Here is a 15,152-nt window from a genome sequence, read left to right on the forward strand (position 1 = left end):
CTATTTTTCCTTTTGAAAAAACCCTAAGTTTTGAAAAGATATGCCTTCTAAACATGCAACTTTCGACAAACAAAGAAAACCCTAAACTTGCTAACAAGAAGACTCATCATAATTTTAAAATTTATTAATTCTATGTTATGCTCTACAAATTTGAGTTTTCTAAATAATATAATATTATTAATTTCATATTTTTTATATCCATTTTATAATTTATGTTTAACTTTCATAATTATCTCTCTCAATAATATCGTATTTAAGTTTGTAACCTCTTCCCAATGTGACATGAGGCATTATAATACAAACACTTTGTGTTAGATATATAATACAAACATTATACTACAACATTATCAACTAGAGATATGCAATTATGTAGCACATTCTTATCATTATCTTAACATACGAACGGAAAAGCTGGCAGGGATAAACTATAGGGCGATCGATCACCAGTGTTTGGTGTGTCTGTAATGTGTAGCTTGCTTTGCAGCAACTTGTTCTTCTGACAGAGGCAAATAATAGATCTTAGGAGTTGCTTTGGTTTTTCGAAATAGGTCATCAAGGGTTAGCATAGGAGAATCCGGTTCCTCTGGAGGAGGTGGTGAAAGAGGCTGCTGTTCAGAAACCTGTTGTTGATGAGCAGTAAAACCACAGTTGTCGGTGACAGTTGTAGTTGGTGGTGGACTTTCCACCCGATTTTCAACTTCATGAGGATCAACAAATTCAGCCACCAACAGACGACCCCCATTAGGTGGCCATTGCAGGTTATAAATGGCATTTCGTGTCTCTATTGCTTCTTCCACAGATAAATACTGCATGAAAAAAAAGGTGCGTAATTTTACAAATGCCAAGACAAAGCAGAAAGTGATGGGAGTTGGGGAAACAGAACATTGTAGTCTTACTGTAACATAACAATGGGTCTTAATGTGGTCCATCCAGAAGCTTGTAATTATCCCAGTTTTGCCTAAAAGTTGTTGCACCGCTTTCAAGGTAAAAGGCCGAAGAAAATTATCAACTCTAAGTGAAGTGCTCGGAGGTTTTTGTGAAGGTGGAACTAGGAAATCACAAAGATTAAACAAACAAAAAAAACATTTTAGATGTTAACAAAACAATTAATAAGAAGATGAGTACAACTTACCAAGTCGTTCTCCGGGTGAATCTTCACTAGTGTTGTTGGTCACTGTATGATTAGTGGCTTGCTGCACTACAACTTGTAAATTATCAGAGTTCCATTTATGTCTTTTCGTAGCCTCAATGTTCCCAATAGCTTCATCATCTGTAAAGACAACTCATATGGTGATCATTATCAGTAAATTACAAGTTGGGAGATATGGCTTGGTGCTCTACAACTTACCATAAAACTTTCTTTTCTCAGCAGGAACAACAAAGACGTCCTTTCTGTCTGTAGATGAACCATCTCGTACAACAGGAGGCATTCCCTCCTCATTTTCCACACTATTTTCTCCTATTTCATCAGAAGTACATTTTGGATCAATTTGCTTAGTTTCAAGCAAATCTTCCTCCATTGATTCATCGGCAGAACTTCTATCTAAATTTAATTTCTCAGAGTACCACATCTCTCCACTGTCATTTTTACTGCTTATGTTTGTAGTTGTATCATTCTTGTCATCTCTCTCATCAACAGATGCCTTGTTCTCAAGTGGTTGTTCATCATCCATCGGTACAACATCTAGGCTTTGTTTCGCATTATCATCAATTACGGTATCCTTTAGTTCAATCTTTTCATTACCTGACACAGAATCAGTAGAAATAGTGTTGATCTCAGATACCTGATTGTTCAAAGCAGAAGAGGCACGCATGCCATCCTCATTCCCCAGCTGAGCCTTGGGATCATCCCTCTCCACCTCAAGCTTCGGACCATCATTCTCCACTTGGATGTTAGAATTCACATTTTCTTCTAGTTTCGAGATCTGCAAATTTTGTCCAACCACTGGTACCTCCGTTACCAGAGTGTGGGCAAGTGTTATTTCAGTCTGAACTACTCCATGACCCGAAGCAGTCGCACAATCAATAACATCATCCTTCAACTTCAACCCACTACCACCATCATCTTCAACTTTCTCTACAATACTTGGCATTGCTTTCTCGACCCCTTCATCATAATTAAAACCATTATCTGCCTCATTTGCAGTATTGTTTTCCCTTTCTGCCCTAATAGCTTCATCTAACCGTTTTACCAAGTCCTTTTTTAAGCCTCGAGTTGTCAACTTCCGTCTCTTGAGTTCTTCTTTCAACTCTATAACCTTCCATTTATCAATTGGTCGATTATCAAGTATTTCGTGCTTTGATGACATCTTTGCAATCCAAACTCACCCTTCAATACCTGCTTCAGAACTTATATTCCTCACTCATTCACTATATGATCAAAAAAGAAAAGATTCTGGTAAAACATGGCCAAAGTAAGAAGTTAGAAACTATAAAAATCATGATTATAAGCCGGAAGGGCTCCCTCCCCACAACTAAACTCTTTAGAAATTCAAAGCTTCATGAATTATATAAAGAAAATAAAAATAAAAGCAAAAATCAACCAAGCTTGTGGTGCAATGGCTCAAGAGTTCGAAACCTTGTTATCCCCCGCCAATATACACTTCGATAAAGAGAAAAAAAAAATCAACTTAACATAAAGCTTTTAACACCACAAATTAACTCTAATCAAGAATAATGAATCCCTTAAGAAGTACCTCAGTTATTAATTATTTTAGTTTGCTTCATTTAGTATTTATACTATAATTTGATTGATTTTTGTTGTTTTATTTTTTTCAATTTGAAAATTTGAGTGTTACCCATTAAATTCATAAGTTAAATTCTATTATTTATTAAGTTTTATATAATAAATATATATTTTTGAAAGGATAACAAATATATTATTATATGTGTAACGCTATATCAACTTGCTATTTTTAAATAATACTTATAAATTCACAACATGTTAATTAGTGAATATAAAAAATCAAAATTGAATTATTGAAATTTGGAAAGTATAAAAATTAAAAGTTATCATATTGAAAAATAATGACTAAATCTATAATTTAAGCATAGGATGATATTAATAGCAGAAATTGAAAAAATACAAAAATTAAAATTGATCAAATTAGAGTATAAAGTTAAATTTACAACTTTGATAAATTAATAGAAAAATTTTACCATTAAATAAAATTATTTTAACAATAAATAAATAAAATTAAATCCATTTGCACAAATAAATTTTATATTTTTGTTTATAACTTAATTTTATAGACTATAAATTAAAAAAGAATTAAAATTATATTATTATTTATCTTTTTATTTCATTCCTCAATTATTATCAATAGACTCATTAAATTAATTAATTGTTATAAATATCAAATGTGAAATTAAACTAATATTTCAAATATTAACTTCTTTTATACGACCTGCAATGAAGATATTGAAATAATATTAACTTCCTTTTCTTGGTTTACGTGGCTTAAACATATATATCAACTTCTTCAACAATAAATAAATGTGATATATCCTATCATAGTTTAAATAATATTATAAATGTTAAAATTTAGGATAAATTTTGGTCCACGTGCAATATAAATGTACAATTTGTTTGATTAAATTTTAACAAAATACTACCATCATTATCAATACTAAATTATGACACATTTGCGACATGGATAAAAATATATATAACAAATTAAAATATAATAGACTTTGATTAAATTAGAAAGTTGAATTGTTAAATATCATAATATTTTGGAGTCTGAATCCTATCATATTACAAGTAATATTTTAAATTTTATAAATAAATAAATAAAAACAAAATTGACTTCAAAATAATATATATATTACTTCATAAAAATAAGAGGGTTTTGATAACAATATGACTGAATTGAGACTAAATTAATTAGTGATATCAACTCAATCAAAATATTAACATTATTTTATGTTAAATATTACATACACAAATAATTATACTTACTCAATATAAATATAAATTGATATATGATTAATCTAAAATAAAAATTAATGATTAAAAGAAAGGTATTGTATTAAAAATGTTATAGCAACAAAACATTGGATCACAAATTTATGTAAATAAGTTTAATTTATTAATTGCCAGGGGTCACATCGGTTAAAACCAGTTTAATTAATTAATTAGCCCCCAGAACAAAATACCAGGAGTCACCGTTGGGGCAATCAGTGGTAAAATATAATATATTTATTTATCTATACAAAACTTCATTCAAGAAGTTGAAAAGAAATGTTTAATTTCATAATGCTCCCACAAAATGTAAGACATAAAACACACTAAACCAACCATTTTCCAGCTCAATAAAAGAAAGATATCAATTTCTTTTTAACCCAAAAAAAATTAATAAATCCAAAAATGCTATAGAGATAAAAGATGGGGTACTCACATGATTATATATTTGGGAAGCCACAAAAACCCACACTTCCTTGAAGGAAAATCGTAAAAATCTTATCTGAAAACCTTAATTTCAACGCAAAAAACCGCCAACTCACCTTTAGAGAAAACCCTAGTTTTCAACAAAGACAAAGTTATCTAAAACAAGGGGAAAACGTGGGAAGAAAATTAACAAAATAATTATTTAAAAAAAAAAGAGTTTTATGAGTGAGATATATTAGGTTTTCTTCTGATATTTTTAGACATAAATGATGGAAGAAAATAAACGAAAATAATGAAACTAGGGTTTCAAAAAAAAAAAAGCCTTATGTCTGGTAATATTGAATCAGAAAAACGAGGGGCCTAGTTTAATTTTACAGAAATTCTAATTTTGGTTATTATTCAAACTAGTTATAAACTTGTATGAAGTATAGCATTGAATAACACATTCATATTTATTTTTCATATTATAGCATGAATCCATCCACATACACAATTACAATATTTCTAACAAATCACCATATCACAAATATACTCAATAACATTTTTTTTAGGAAGGCAATACCCTAACAACAACGTGACTCGAACCTAGATCACATTTGGGATGGTAAATATCCTGACCATCAAGCCAACATATGGGATTCTGAGATCAATAGTATTATTACCTTATTTAAATTATTATTTAATAGGCTATGAATTGAAATCAAATTATGAAAGCACAAATCGAATAGGGCTACTCGTCTACAACCTTCATTTTTCCTTTATCCCTCGACGTCTCGATGTCGTCTTTAGTTACACACCATAAATCTGATTAAGAAAAACTTATTAGTTTCACTTATTAAACATAGAGGCATATTAATTAAATATGATATGCAATCTATTCAATTAAGTTCCTTTAAGACCTAATATATGAAAACTTTTTATCTCTCAATTTTCTCAATTGAATCAAATTTGGACTTCGTATTTATTCACTAAGGACCTCAAACTATCAATTTATAGCATATACTTTCAATAACTTTCATTATTTATAATTTGGCACCTAATGACATATAATTAACTATATAGCCTAATTGGAAATGGTCTAAAAAAATTGTCCCCATTTCAGACATAACAATGTCTATTGTAATATCCCGAATTAGGGCCTAATTAGAATAGTAGTTTTGTGTCCACAAATCTGAGATAGAAATAATTATTTTATAATTTTTTTGAGGTCTATGATATGATTGCATGATTGTGTGAAAATTTCGTGAAGAAATTCTATGCATAAAGTGCTTAATTTGAAGTTAGGGACTAAATTGAATAAGTTGAAAAACTTGCATTCTAGAAGTTTCTAGTATGAAATTGCTTTCAAATATTAATTAGGAGGTCTTAAATAGCAATTTTACCAATTTCAAAGTTTATGGACAAATATTGGACATGAATGGAATTTTTGGAAAGTTTAGTAGTAAGGGCATTTTGGTCATTTAGGGGTAAAATGAATTAAAATACAAAATTAAAAGCCAATTTTTCTCATCTTCTTCACCATGGACGTGTATACCAAGGGAGACTCCATGGCTAGGGTTTCCAAGCTTCCAAGCTCGATTATGAAGGAAATCGAGATTCGGGCTTAAATCGGGAAAATACAATGTTATGGACTAAAATGGTAAATTACTGTTTCTGGATCGAGGTAAGTTCGTATGATAATAATAATGCAATGTTATGTTTGAATTATATTTCTTACTATTATTGCATATATTTTATGATTTAATATATTGGAAAAGTTGATGGAATGGTGTTTATGATGTGGAAATATGACATGAAAGAATGTTACATGAAATGCAAGAAAATGAAGATACATGACAAGTGATATATGAAATATGTGATATATGTTATGTAAATTCTTAAAAGCTGATTTGATATTTGAGTTGTGTCTTATTATACTATGAATGGACAATTGGTACTATGGATAGTGAGATCGACACTTCGAGTAAATTCGTACATAAATAATCTATCGATTCTTTTTATGTTATTATATTTTGATATCATATGAAATGTGGCTGCCTATCAAATGGTTATTTGATGTAAATTATGAATTTAAATTGATTACGGACAATTTAGTAAAATGTTTAAAAGTGAGGAATTTTCCGATTGAACCTTCAGAATAAAAACTGTAACGCCCCAATTTTCGAGAATTCTGTGAATGTTGGCATAGGTTTAATTATGTTAGTGGGCCTCTAGAAAGCCCAAACTTAAGATAAAACCCGACAATTTTAGTTAATTTTTGTTCCATAAGAAAAAGGGGGTGAAATTATGAAATAGGACCTATGTGAAAATGTTTGAAAATGCTATAGGCTAAATTGAAGTGGCCAAATAAATAGGAGTGCAAAATAGGAGGATTTGCATGACAAACCTCCCATTTTACATGAAGTGGCCAACCATCATGTTGTTGTAGACAAATTGATACAATTTGATAATAGGTTAGGTAAATGTTCCATGATAATAGGTTAGGTAAATGTTCCATGATAATAGGTTAGGTAAATGTTCCATGATAAGTTAGGTAAATGTTCCATGATAAGAATTTCATGTCTTTTGTATTAAAGAATTAAATGGATGAAATATGAAGTTTTATTAAAAGAAAAAGGGGTGAAAAGAACAAAGTTTTGTCCATCTTTGTTCATCATAGCTGAAAGTCAGAGAAGAGAAAGGAGAGGAGAAAGCTCTTGAGTATTCGGTCATTAGGAGGAGGAAAATTGAAGGTAAGTTTTTGGTACCTTGCTTCTATTTTGAGGTTCATGAGTTCTTCTTGATTCTACCTTAACGCTTGAAGTATATTTTGATTTTTAGTTGTGTTGTGAGCATTTAGTCATGAATTAAAATGAAGGAAATGGTTGTTGTTTCATGTTCTTTTGATGAAAAATGGAAGATAGGTGAAGTTGAGCCAAACAAATGAGCATGCATGTGCCTTAGATGTTAAAGGGAAAAATCAGCTAACATGTTGTGCTTTAAAATGATGAAATGGAGATTATACTTAAGTAAAATCATAGATATGTGATGATTGATTGGTGATATACATGTTTAAATAACATGCATGCAAGTTATGTGTGAAAGAGTGATTTGGTAATAAATCTGCTTGGGAGAGCAGCAGTAACGTGACTTTAGAAAATCACCATAAATTATGGGAGATGAGTTAGAAGGTGAATAAATTATGTAATTAAAGCTTGTTGAGTCTAGTTTAAAATGAAATAAACGAGAACATATTTTGAATTCTTTACAATGAGAAATTTGATTCGTAATGAAGAGTGGTCAGATTAGTCAAACAGTGAAACATGGGAAACTTTAAGAAAAATCTGGTATTGATTGGCCAAACCAAAAATTCTGAAAATTTTATGGATAGAAGATATATGAGTCTATTTTCAGGGAAAATTAACGGCACTTGATTTGGAGTTTCATAGCTCCAGTTATAAATGATTTAGTGACTGTTGCGCAGAAAGACAGCTTGCAGTGAAATTATGATTATGTGGTAAACATTGACAAAAATTTGTTAATGAGTTGCTTATTGATTTCTTATAAGCTTACTATGATCTGTAGGTGTGGTTGACTGAATATTGTAAGGGGTTAATACGTAGTTCGTATTTGAATAGTTAGATTAACGTGTTAGTAATCCAATTGTAGGCAGTTCGTGTGTGGATCTTGTCAGCATATCGTCGCAAACAAGTGTGTAACTGACACCCTCTCATAGACTAGATTGGCAAAAGCCGAAAAGCCGAAATGCCGAAAAGTCAGTATTTTGGGAATTTGCGAGTGTGCGAATGCTCGTAAGATAGTTGGGTTTGTATATTTGGTAATCTAAAGTAATAAACTACAGTACGCGCGATTTCGTACATTTTGATAATTTGGGCTTAATGGGCCAAAGATCGGGTTCATGGGCCAACGGGCCCAATTCAGTAAGTATGTGCGGTAAGTGTTCTGATAGTACGTAAATAGTTAGGATATGCATGAAAACCCTAAAAGTAGCTAAATTACTATAATACCCCTATGTATGGAAAATTACTGTTATACCCCTAGGTGCAAAATTACCGTTATACCCCTAGGGTTAATTTTGACTGAAAAGCATGACGATCTGATTCTGTATGATGTATGCCATGATTATATATCTGTTGCATGGGGACATGGGTTATATTATGGAGGAAGCGTTCTGGTGGCTATGCCACAAATATCTGATCTGGTGGCTCTGCCACATATATCTGTTCTGGTGGCTCTGCCACGATTATCTGTATCTGGTGACTCTGTCACATTATCTGTTCTGGCAGCCATGCTGCAAATTCTGTGGTGTGTAGCGGTTGGGTGGGTCGAGTTGTCTCCCTACACAGTGTAAGGTTGGTACGGGGGTGTATACGGTTGGATATGCTTGGGTTTCTGCATAAACATGTAATATCTGTTCTATTCTGTTATGGGCCTATGGGCTTTATTTTGAATCCTGTTCTAGGCTAAGGCCAACTTATTCTATTTCTGTGGTTTAAGCTGATATAGGCTATGGTTGGGTTAATTTACACACTGAGTTTCCCCAAACTCACCCCTTTTATTTTCATCCACGCAGGTAATCCCCAACCATAGTGGGCTTGGAGCTGTGAGGGAATTCGGAGTGGCCACCTGTTCTGAAAGTTTGATTTTCTTCTGGTGAACTGGACATCCTTTTATTTACGTTTGAAGTTTTGGGTTTTTAAATGTAATAAGGTCGCTTATTTATTTTTGATGGTTTTTTATATGTATTACTAAGATAGGTAATACTTATTTTAACTGTTGAAATTGGATAGCTTTAGGGCGCGTTTTCGAAAACAACAGTTGATTTCAAAATAACACGACAGCAAGAAAAGCTTCCGCAATGAAAGTATTTTCCAAAATTAATCACTTTTCCTAAAAATGACTTAATCAAATCGGTTTCCTAGAAATATCCATGACGTTAAAGTGTGGCAATGGCGGTATGCATGTCTAGGATTGGATCCGAAGGGAGCTTGGTACTTAAGTAGTCCGATGGACTCACCACCTCTTTTCCAGTTTCCTACCTGGTGCACAGCTTCCATTCACTTTAACCTTTAATGAATTAATCTTTTGAACATCAAGTATGATTTTCTGGACTTAGAATGGAAATTTTTTTTTTACGTTTTTGATGTGGCATGCCGGATCCGGCCATAACTTCTGGGCCGGGTTTGGGGTGTACAAAAACGATACGAATGATTTATTGTGAGGTCGCATATGTAGTACTAAGTGCAGGCTACTATGCGTACCCGAAAACTGTGATCACGTGTGTAGTACTAAGTGCAGGCTACTACGTGTATCAGATGGTTAGGTCACGTGTGTAGTACTAAGCGCAGGCTACTACGTGTACCGGATAATTGGTCACGTGTGTAGTACTAAGTGCAGGCTACTACATGTATCGGATAATTGGTCGCATGTGTAGTACTATGTGCAGGCTACTATGCGTACCAGATAGCTTTGGCTACAAGTGTGAAAATATATGCAGGCAATTAAGTATCAGTTATTATTCCGAAGAGTTCAACGGGAAAATCGATTAAGTAAAAATACAATTGAACATGATTATATGATGAATAAGTGTAGGTATATGTTTATGAAAAATTATGAGCAATGTGCTTGATAATTGGGTGAATTTCGATAAGACAAAATGGATTAAGTGGAATTATGTAAGAATGAATTTTAGTGGTAAAACAGTGTTGGATAGCAGCAGTTGCATGACTTTGAAAATTCACTAAAAATTATGGAAGTTGAATAAAAATGCAAATGATATATTAAAATAAATCTTAATGAGTATATTTTCACATGAAAGAAACAGGGGAAGCAAAAGAATTCTATATTATGAGATATTTGAATTCTTGTGAAATAGGGTCTGAATGAATTCGAGATTCCCTGCTCTGACTTTAGAAATTCACGATAAATTATAAAAAAATTATTAAGAGTCATACCTTACATGGATGGATTCCTTATTGAGTCTATTTTTAATGGAAACAAACTTCATATTCGTTGGAATTCTGTACAAGGAGAAATTTGGTTCGTAGTGCACAGAGATCAGAGTAGTCGTACTCTGAAACAGGGGAGAATTTAACTAATAAACTGTACTAATTGAATAAACCAAAAATTCTGGAAATTTTATGGGAGAAATATACATGAATCTAGTTTCAAGGAAAATTAACGAAACTAAATTTGGAGTTTTGTAGCTTCAGATATAAATGATTTAGTTACTGTAACTCGATAACACATCTTAACCTGAATATGTGTAATTGTACAATTATAGTGTTTTATCTTGAAAAGCCTGGTAGTAATTGCTTATTATTTTCATATGAACTTACTAAGCGTAAAGCTTACCCGTCCTCTCCATTTCTTTAGTATTGGCAGGTCGGCTCGAGGTTGGAGATCGTCGGAGGCAAAATCGCACTATCAAACTATCATTTTTGGAAAAATTAATTCAAATATTAGAAATATCAAGTGAGTGGCATGTATAGGAAGTTGGTTTGTGATATGTATTTTTATTATGATTTTGACCTTACGTATCAGTCTGCATTGAGTTATCGTATATGAGTTTATAAGTTTAATTAATCGTGCCATGTCCTACGTTTTGATGTGATGATATAGTTAGCTTTGTTTGTTATGCATGTGTTCGAAAAGTTTTGAATTACATGAAATTTTATGGCCCCGTTTTCGTCTATGTGTATTGTTAAGTCTGGTAATGCCTCGTACTCTGTTCCGGCCTTGGATACGGGTAAGGGGTGTTACATCTATTACTAGCAATAGTGGTGTAGTAATGGAGACCTCTTCTCTAGTGTCTAAAGTAAGAGAGTGTCGATCAGGTGTGGTGCTCACGATTTTGCGTGGTTTGCACTTGACGGGTGTGGTGCAATCATTGTCTAGCCGAGGGTCTGAGGCATGGTATATTCTACGGTTTATCGTTGGGTCAAAAAGGGAAATTAAGCGAATGCGGCGGTTGGCCACCATGGGCTATTGTTTAGCAGGAAAGAAGTGTAGTGGGTGGTAGAGTTTGTCGCTAGTAAGGGTGTGCATTTGGTCGGTTCGGTTTTTTTATATCATAAATGGAATAAACCAAATCATCTATGTAAATCAAATAAACCGAATCGACCTAGGGAGCAAAACTGAATAAACTAAATGGAAAATTTTCTGTTTGGTTTTTTTATTTTTAGCCTTTTTTTAGTTGGAAAAAAATTCTAATTGAGGTGCTTATAATTTTATTTCCTTTAATTTTTCACATAATTATCCTCTTTCTTTAGTTTAGTATATCGTATTACTTTTAATTTTAATTTTTAATTTTTAATTTTATTTCAAATTTATTATAAAAAATATTGAAAATTAAATCAAAAAATTTTAATGAACTCAAAAAATATTTATTTTCTTACATGGTCAACATATCATTTTCATGTCTTCTACCGTACTTAATAAGTATACATCAATTTAGGTTTTTTATATATTAAATAATAAAAATAAAATAAATATCATAAAAATTCAAATTATCATTAAATATTAATGGGCATTGGGTTTTAAATTTTAATTGGTTTAGGCTTTTAAGAGTGCTATATTTTAATAGGTATTTGAGTTTAAGGTTTAATTTTGGATCTGGGTATGTAAATAGGTTATGTGCTTTTGGCCTTATAGGTTATGGCTTATTCAATTTACATTGTCAAAATCAAAAACCATACGAATAAACCAATTAAACCGAACATGAAAATCGATTAAATCGAAAAACTGAATAAACCAAAAAAATTCAATTTTTTCGATTTGGTTCACTTTTATTTTTTTGGTTTTCACACACCCTTAGTCGTTGGGCTATACCTGTTGAAAAAATCTGATTTGAAAATAGTTTTTTGCACAGCGAAAAATTAAAATTTTGAAAACTGACCTGATTTGTGATATTTATGGAAATAAACCTGTAAACTCTAAATTATATGGAGTTTTTATAGTTGTTTATAACACCTTTTTACTTAAAAAATTATGTTAATCTCGAATATTTGATAGTTAATTGGGTGAATTGTGTTTATATTGAGATAAAGGGCATGATTTAGTAAAGTAAGCAATTTTATACTTTCATGTATTCAATTTGTGCATAATTTAATTATTCAATGCTACATAATAATTTCTTCTATTTAATTGTTCCAGTGCGACCATGGAGTTAATAATTTGTGAAGCTTATTTTATTTATACATGGACATGAGCTTTATTCTATCTTAATTGGATGGCAAAGGCAAGCAAATTGGGTCAAGAGAATGTCACTTTGATCCATTTAAAATTGATTTAATTGAAGACCAAGTCTGACAAGTAATTGGGTCACAAAATGTCCAAACAAAAGGGAAAGAAGCTTAATTCGGCAAGGGCATATAAGAACCCAAAATCAGCTTTTGGAAGATTTATTCAGAGGTCTTTATACTTGTCAAAAAATTAAAAATCAGCTCCTAAAAATCACCCAAGAAACCGTTCAACCCTTGCATGATTCATGCATGAAATCAAGCATGAATCAAGCAACCAACAACCTCCCCTCTCCACAATTCATGGTCAGTCAAGCAATGGAGAAACCTAAGGGATATTCAAGCTATCTTTAGTGAACTTCTTAGTCGTCCCTCTACTATAAATACCACCCTTTACTTCCCATTCATTTATCCCTCATCATTCAATAATTCCTCAAGCCCCTACTTCACATCTTTCCTCTTCCTGTTATGCATAAACCATCCATTTTCCCTTCCATTTAGCTAGCAATTCCTTAAGAAAATTCTCTCTTGGTTGGCTACCTTGAGGAGTATCTTGCGAAGGAGAACTTACAAAGATCGAAAGAAGCCACTGCGATCAATTTCCAGAGGATTGCCGAAATTATTTCAGAGTTTCTTCTTCCTTAATCTTTATCGTTGTTCAACTTGTTTGCAATTTGCTTTGTAGTTTTTTCATTAACAATGATAGATTAATTTTGTTTAGCTAGAATGACTACATTAAGTTGATGAAGTTCAATTGATTTGTGTTCATGATATTCTGTGCCTCAATCAATCATACATGTATTTCATTCATTAAAATACAATTGAATGCATTAGAATTAGATGATCAATCCTCGCCAGATGACAATTAATGGACGCAATAATTGAAAGGTGCATGGTTAATTTAGGTCCTAGCCCGATTAAATTAAAGGTTCGTAATAACTCGAGAGAGCTCTATTACCTTGCATAACTTTTAGATTTGTGTGGTTAAATAGTTTTAAACCTAAACCGTCCCTGTTACTTCACATAAACTCTAAGAAACCCTTAGTTAAATATGATCATGGTAGTATGCATGTTTTTCTAAGTAAAATATTCTGAAAGAACTTAATAGTGGTTTAAAAAAGATCATGAAAGATCGAGTTGTCATGGAATATTTTCTAGAACATTGTGAACATGATGAAAATGAACCAAGTTAATTGTTTTAATTATTCTAGTCTATTCATGTTATTGTTGTTAAAACTTGCGAATTTGCTGCTAAATCAATCTATCCATTTTAATTATTCATCACACTTAGGTTAATTTGCATTTAGGTTTATTTTGCATCTAGTTATTTATTTTTACATCAAACACTCAAAATTATTGTGTTTTCTCATCAAATTGTAAAACATTAATTTTGCAAAATATTGATTAACATATATAGCCCATGTGGAGACGATAACTCTTTTACTTACTTATTACTTGATAACGACTATGTACACTTGCACAAACCCGAGCATTACAAGTTTTTGGCATCGTTGTCGGAGACTATTAATTTAATTATTATTTGTGAAATTATTTCTTGCATTTTTTATTTTTATTTTTAATTAATTTTTTATTCTTTATTTTTTTATTTTCAAGTCTTCATGAGCATAGATCGAAACATCAATTTACTCCCTGTAGACCCTGAAATCGAGTGGGCATTTACACAAAGAACACGAGAAAAATTAGCCTAGAGACAAGCCGGAGAAATAGACCTTGAGAATCAAAATCATGTTCAAGGGAATGAGCCGCTAATGTTCGTAATCCAATCCTTATTGCTGATGATAGGGATCGTGCTATAAGGCAGTATGTTGTGCCACTTTTTAATGAGTTAAATCCAGGAATTAGGAGACTAGAGATCGAGGAACCGTAGTTTGAATTGAAGCCTGTGATGTTTCAGATACTTTAAACAATAGGCTAATTCAGTGGAATGCCCATAGAAGATCCACATATTCACCATCGATTGTTTATGAAGGTGTGCGATTCCTTCAAGATAGCTGGTGTAACATAAGACACACTAAGTTTGAAGTTGTTTCCATACTTGTTGTTAGATCGAGCACAAGCATGGCTTAATTCATTGCTACTCAACTCAATTTCTACTTGGCAAGAATTAACTGAACGATTTCTGGTAAAGTATTTTCCCCCTAGCAAAAATGCTAAGTTGCGAAATAAGATCACCACTTTTCAGCAGATGGATGATGAGTCACTATATGAGGCATGGGAAAGATTCAAAAAGCTACTACATAAATGCCCTCACCATGGGATTTTGCGTTGCATCCAGTTGGAAACATTTTATAATGGTCTCAACACACACACAAGGTTGGTGGTAGATGCTTCGGCAAATGGTGCTCTCTTATTCAAGTCTTATAATGAGACTTACAAAATCATCGAGAGAATAGTCAGTAAAAACTACCAATGGCTGACAAATTAAGCAGCTTCAGGAAGATGAGTAGCAGGAGTGCATGAAGTAGATGCCTTTACTTCACTTTCAACTCAAGTATCTTCTA

At 32.1% G+C, this 15,152-nt stretch overlaps 1 protein-coding gene and 1 non-coding gene across 2 annotated transcripts; both read right to left on the bottom strand.

Moving 5' to 3' along the window:
• Positions 1-292: 292 nt before the first annotated feature.
• On the bottom strand, positions 293-2,364 carry LOC107906954 (uncharacterized). The gene is made up of 4 exons (XM_041084028.1): positions 1,349-2,364; positions 1,133-1,270; positions 897-1,048; positions 293-806 (listed from the first exon to the last, which is right to left on the bottom strand). Exons 1-4 carry the CDS (start codon positions 2,307-2,309, stop codon positions 441-443), a joined length of 1,617 nt encoding a protein of 538 aa, XP_040939962.1. The 5' UTR covers positions 2,310-2,364; the 3' UTR covers positions 293-440.
• A 12,439-nt stretch (positions 2,365-14,803) lies between these two features.
• Positions 14,804-14,910, bottom strand: LOC121211891 (small nucleolar RNA R71). Its single transcript, XR_005907108.1, has one exon. It is a non-coding gene; the product is annotated as a small nucleolar RNA R71 (small nucleolar RNA).
• Positions 14,911-15,152: the final 242 nt, after the last annotated feature.

This window comes from Gossypium hirsutum, chromosome A12 (genome assembly GCF_007990345.1).
Source record: "Gossypium hirsutum isolate 1008001.06 chromosome A12, Gossypium_hirsutum_v2.1, whole genome shotgun sequence".
Classification (NCBI taxonomy): domain Eukaryota; kingdom Viridiplantae; phylum Streptophyta; class Magnoliopsida; order Malvales; family Malvaceae; genus Gossypium; species Gossypium hirsutum.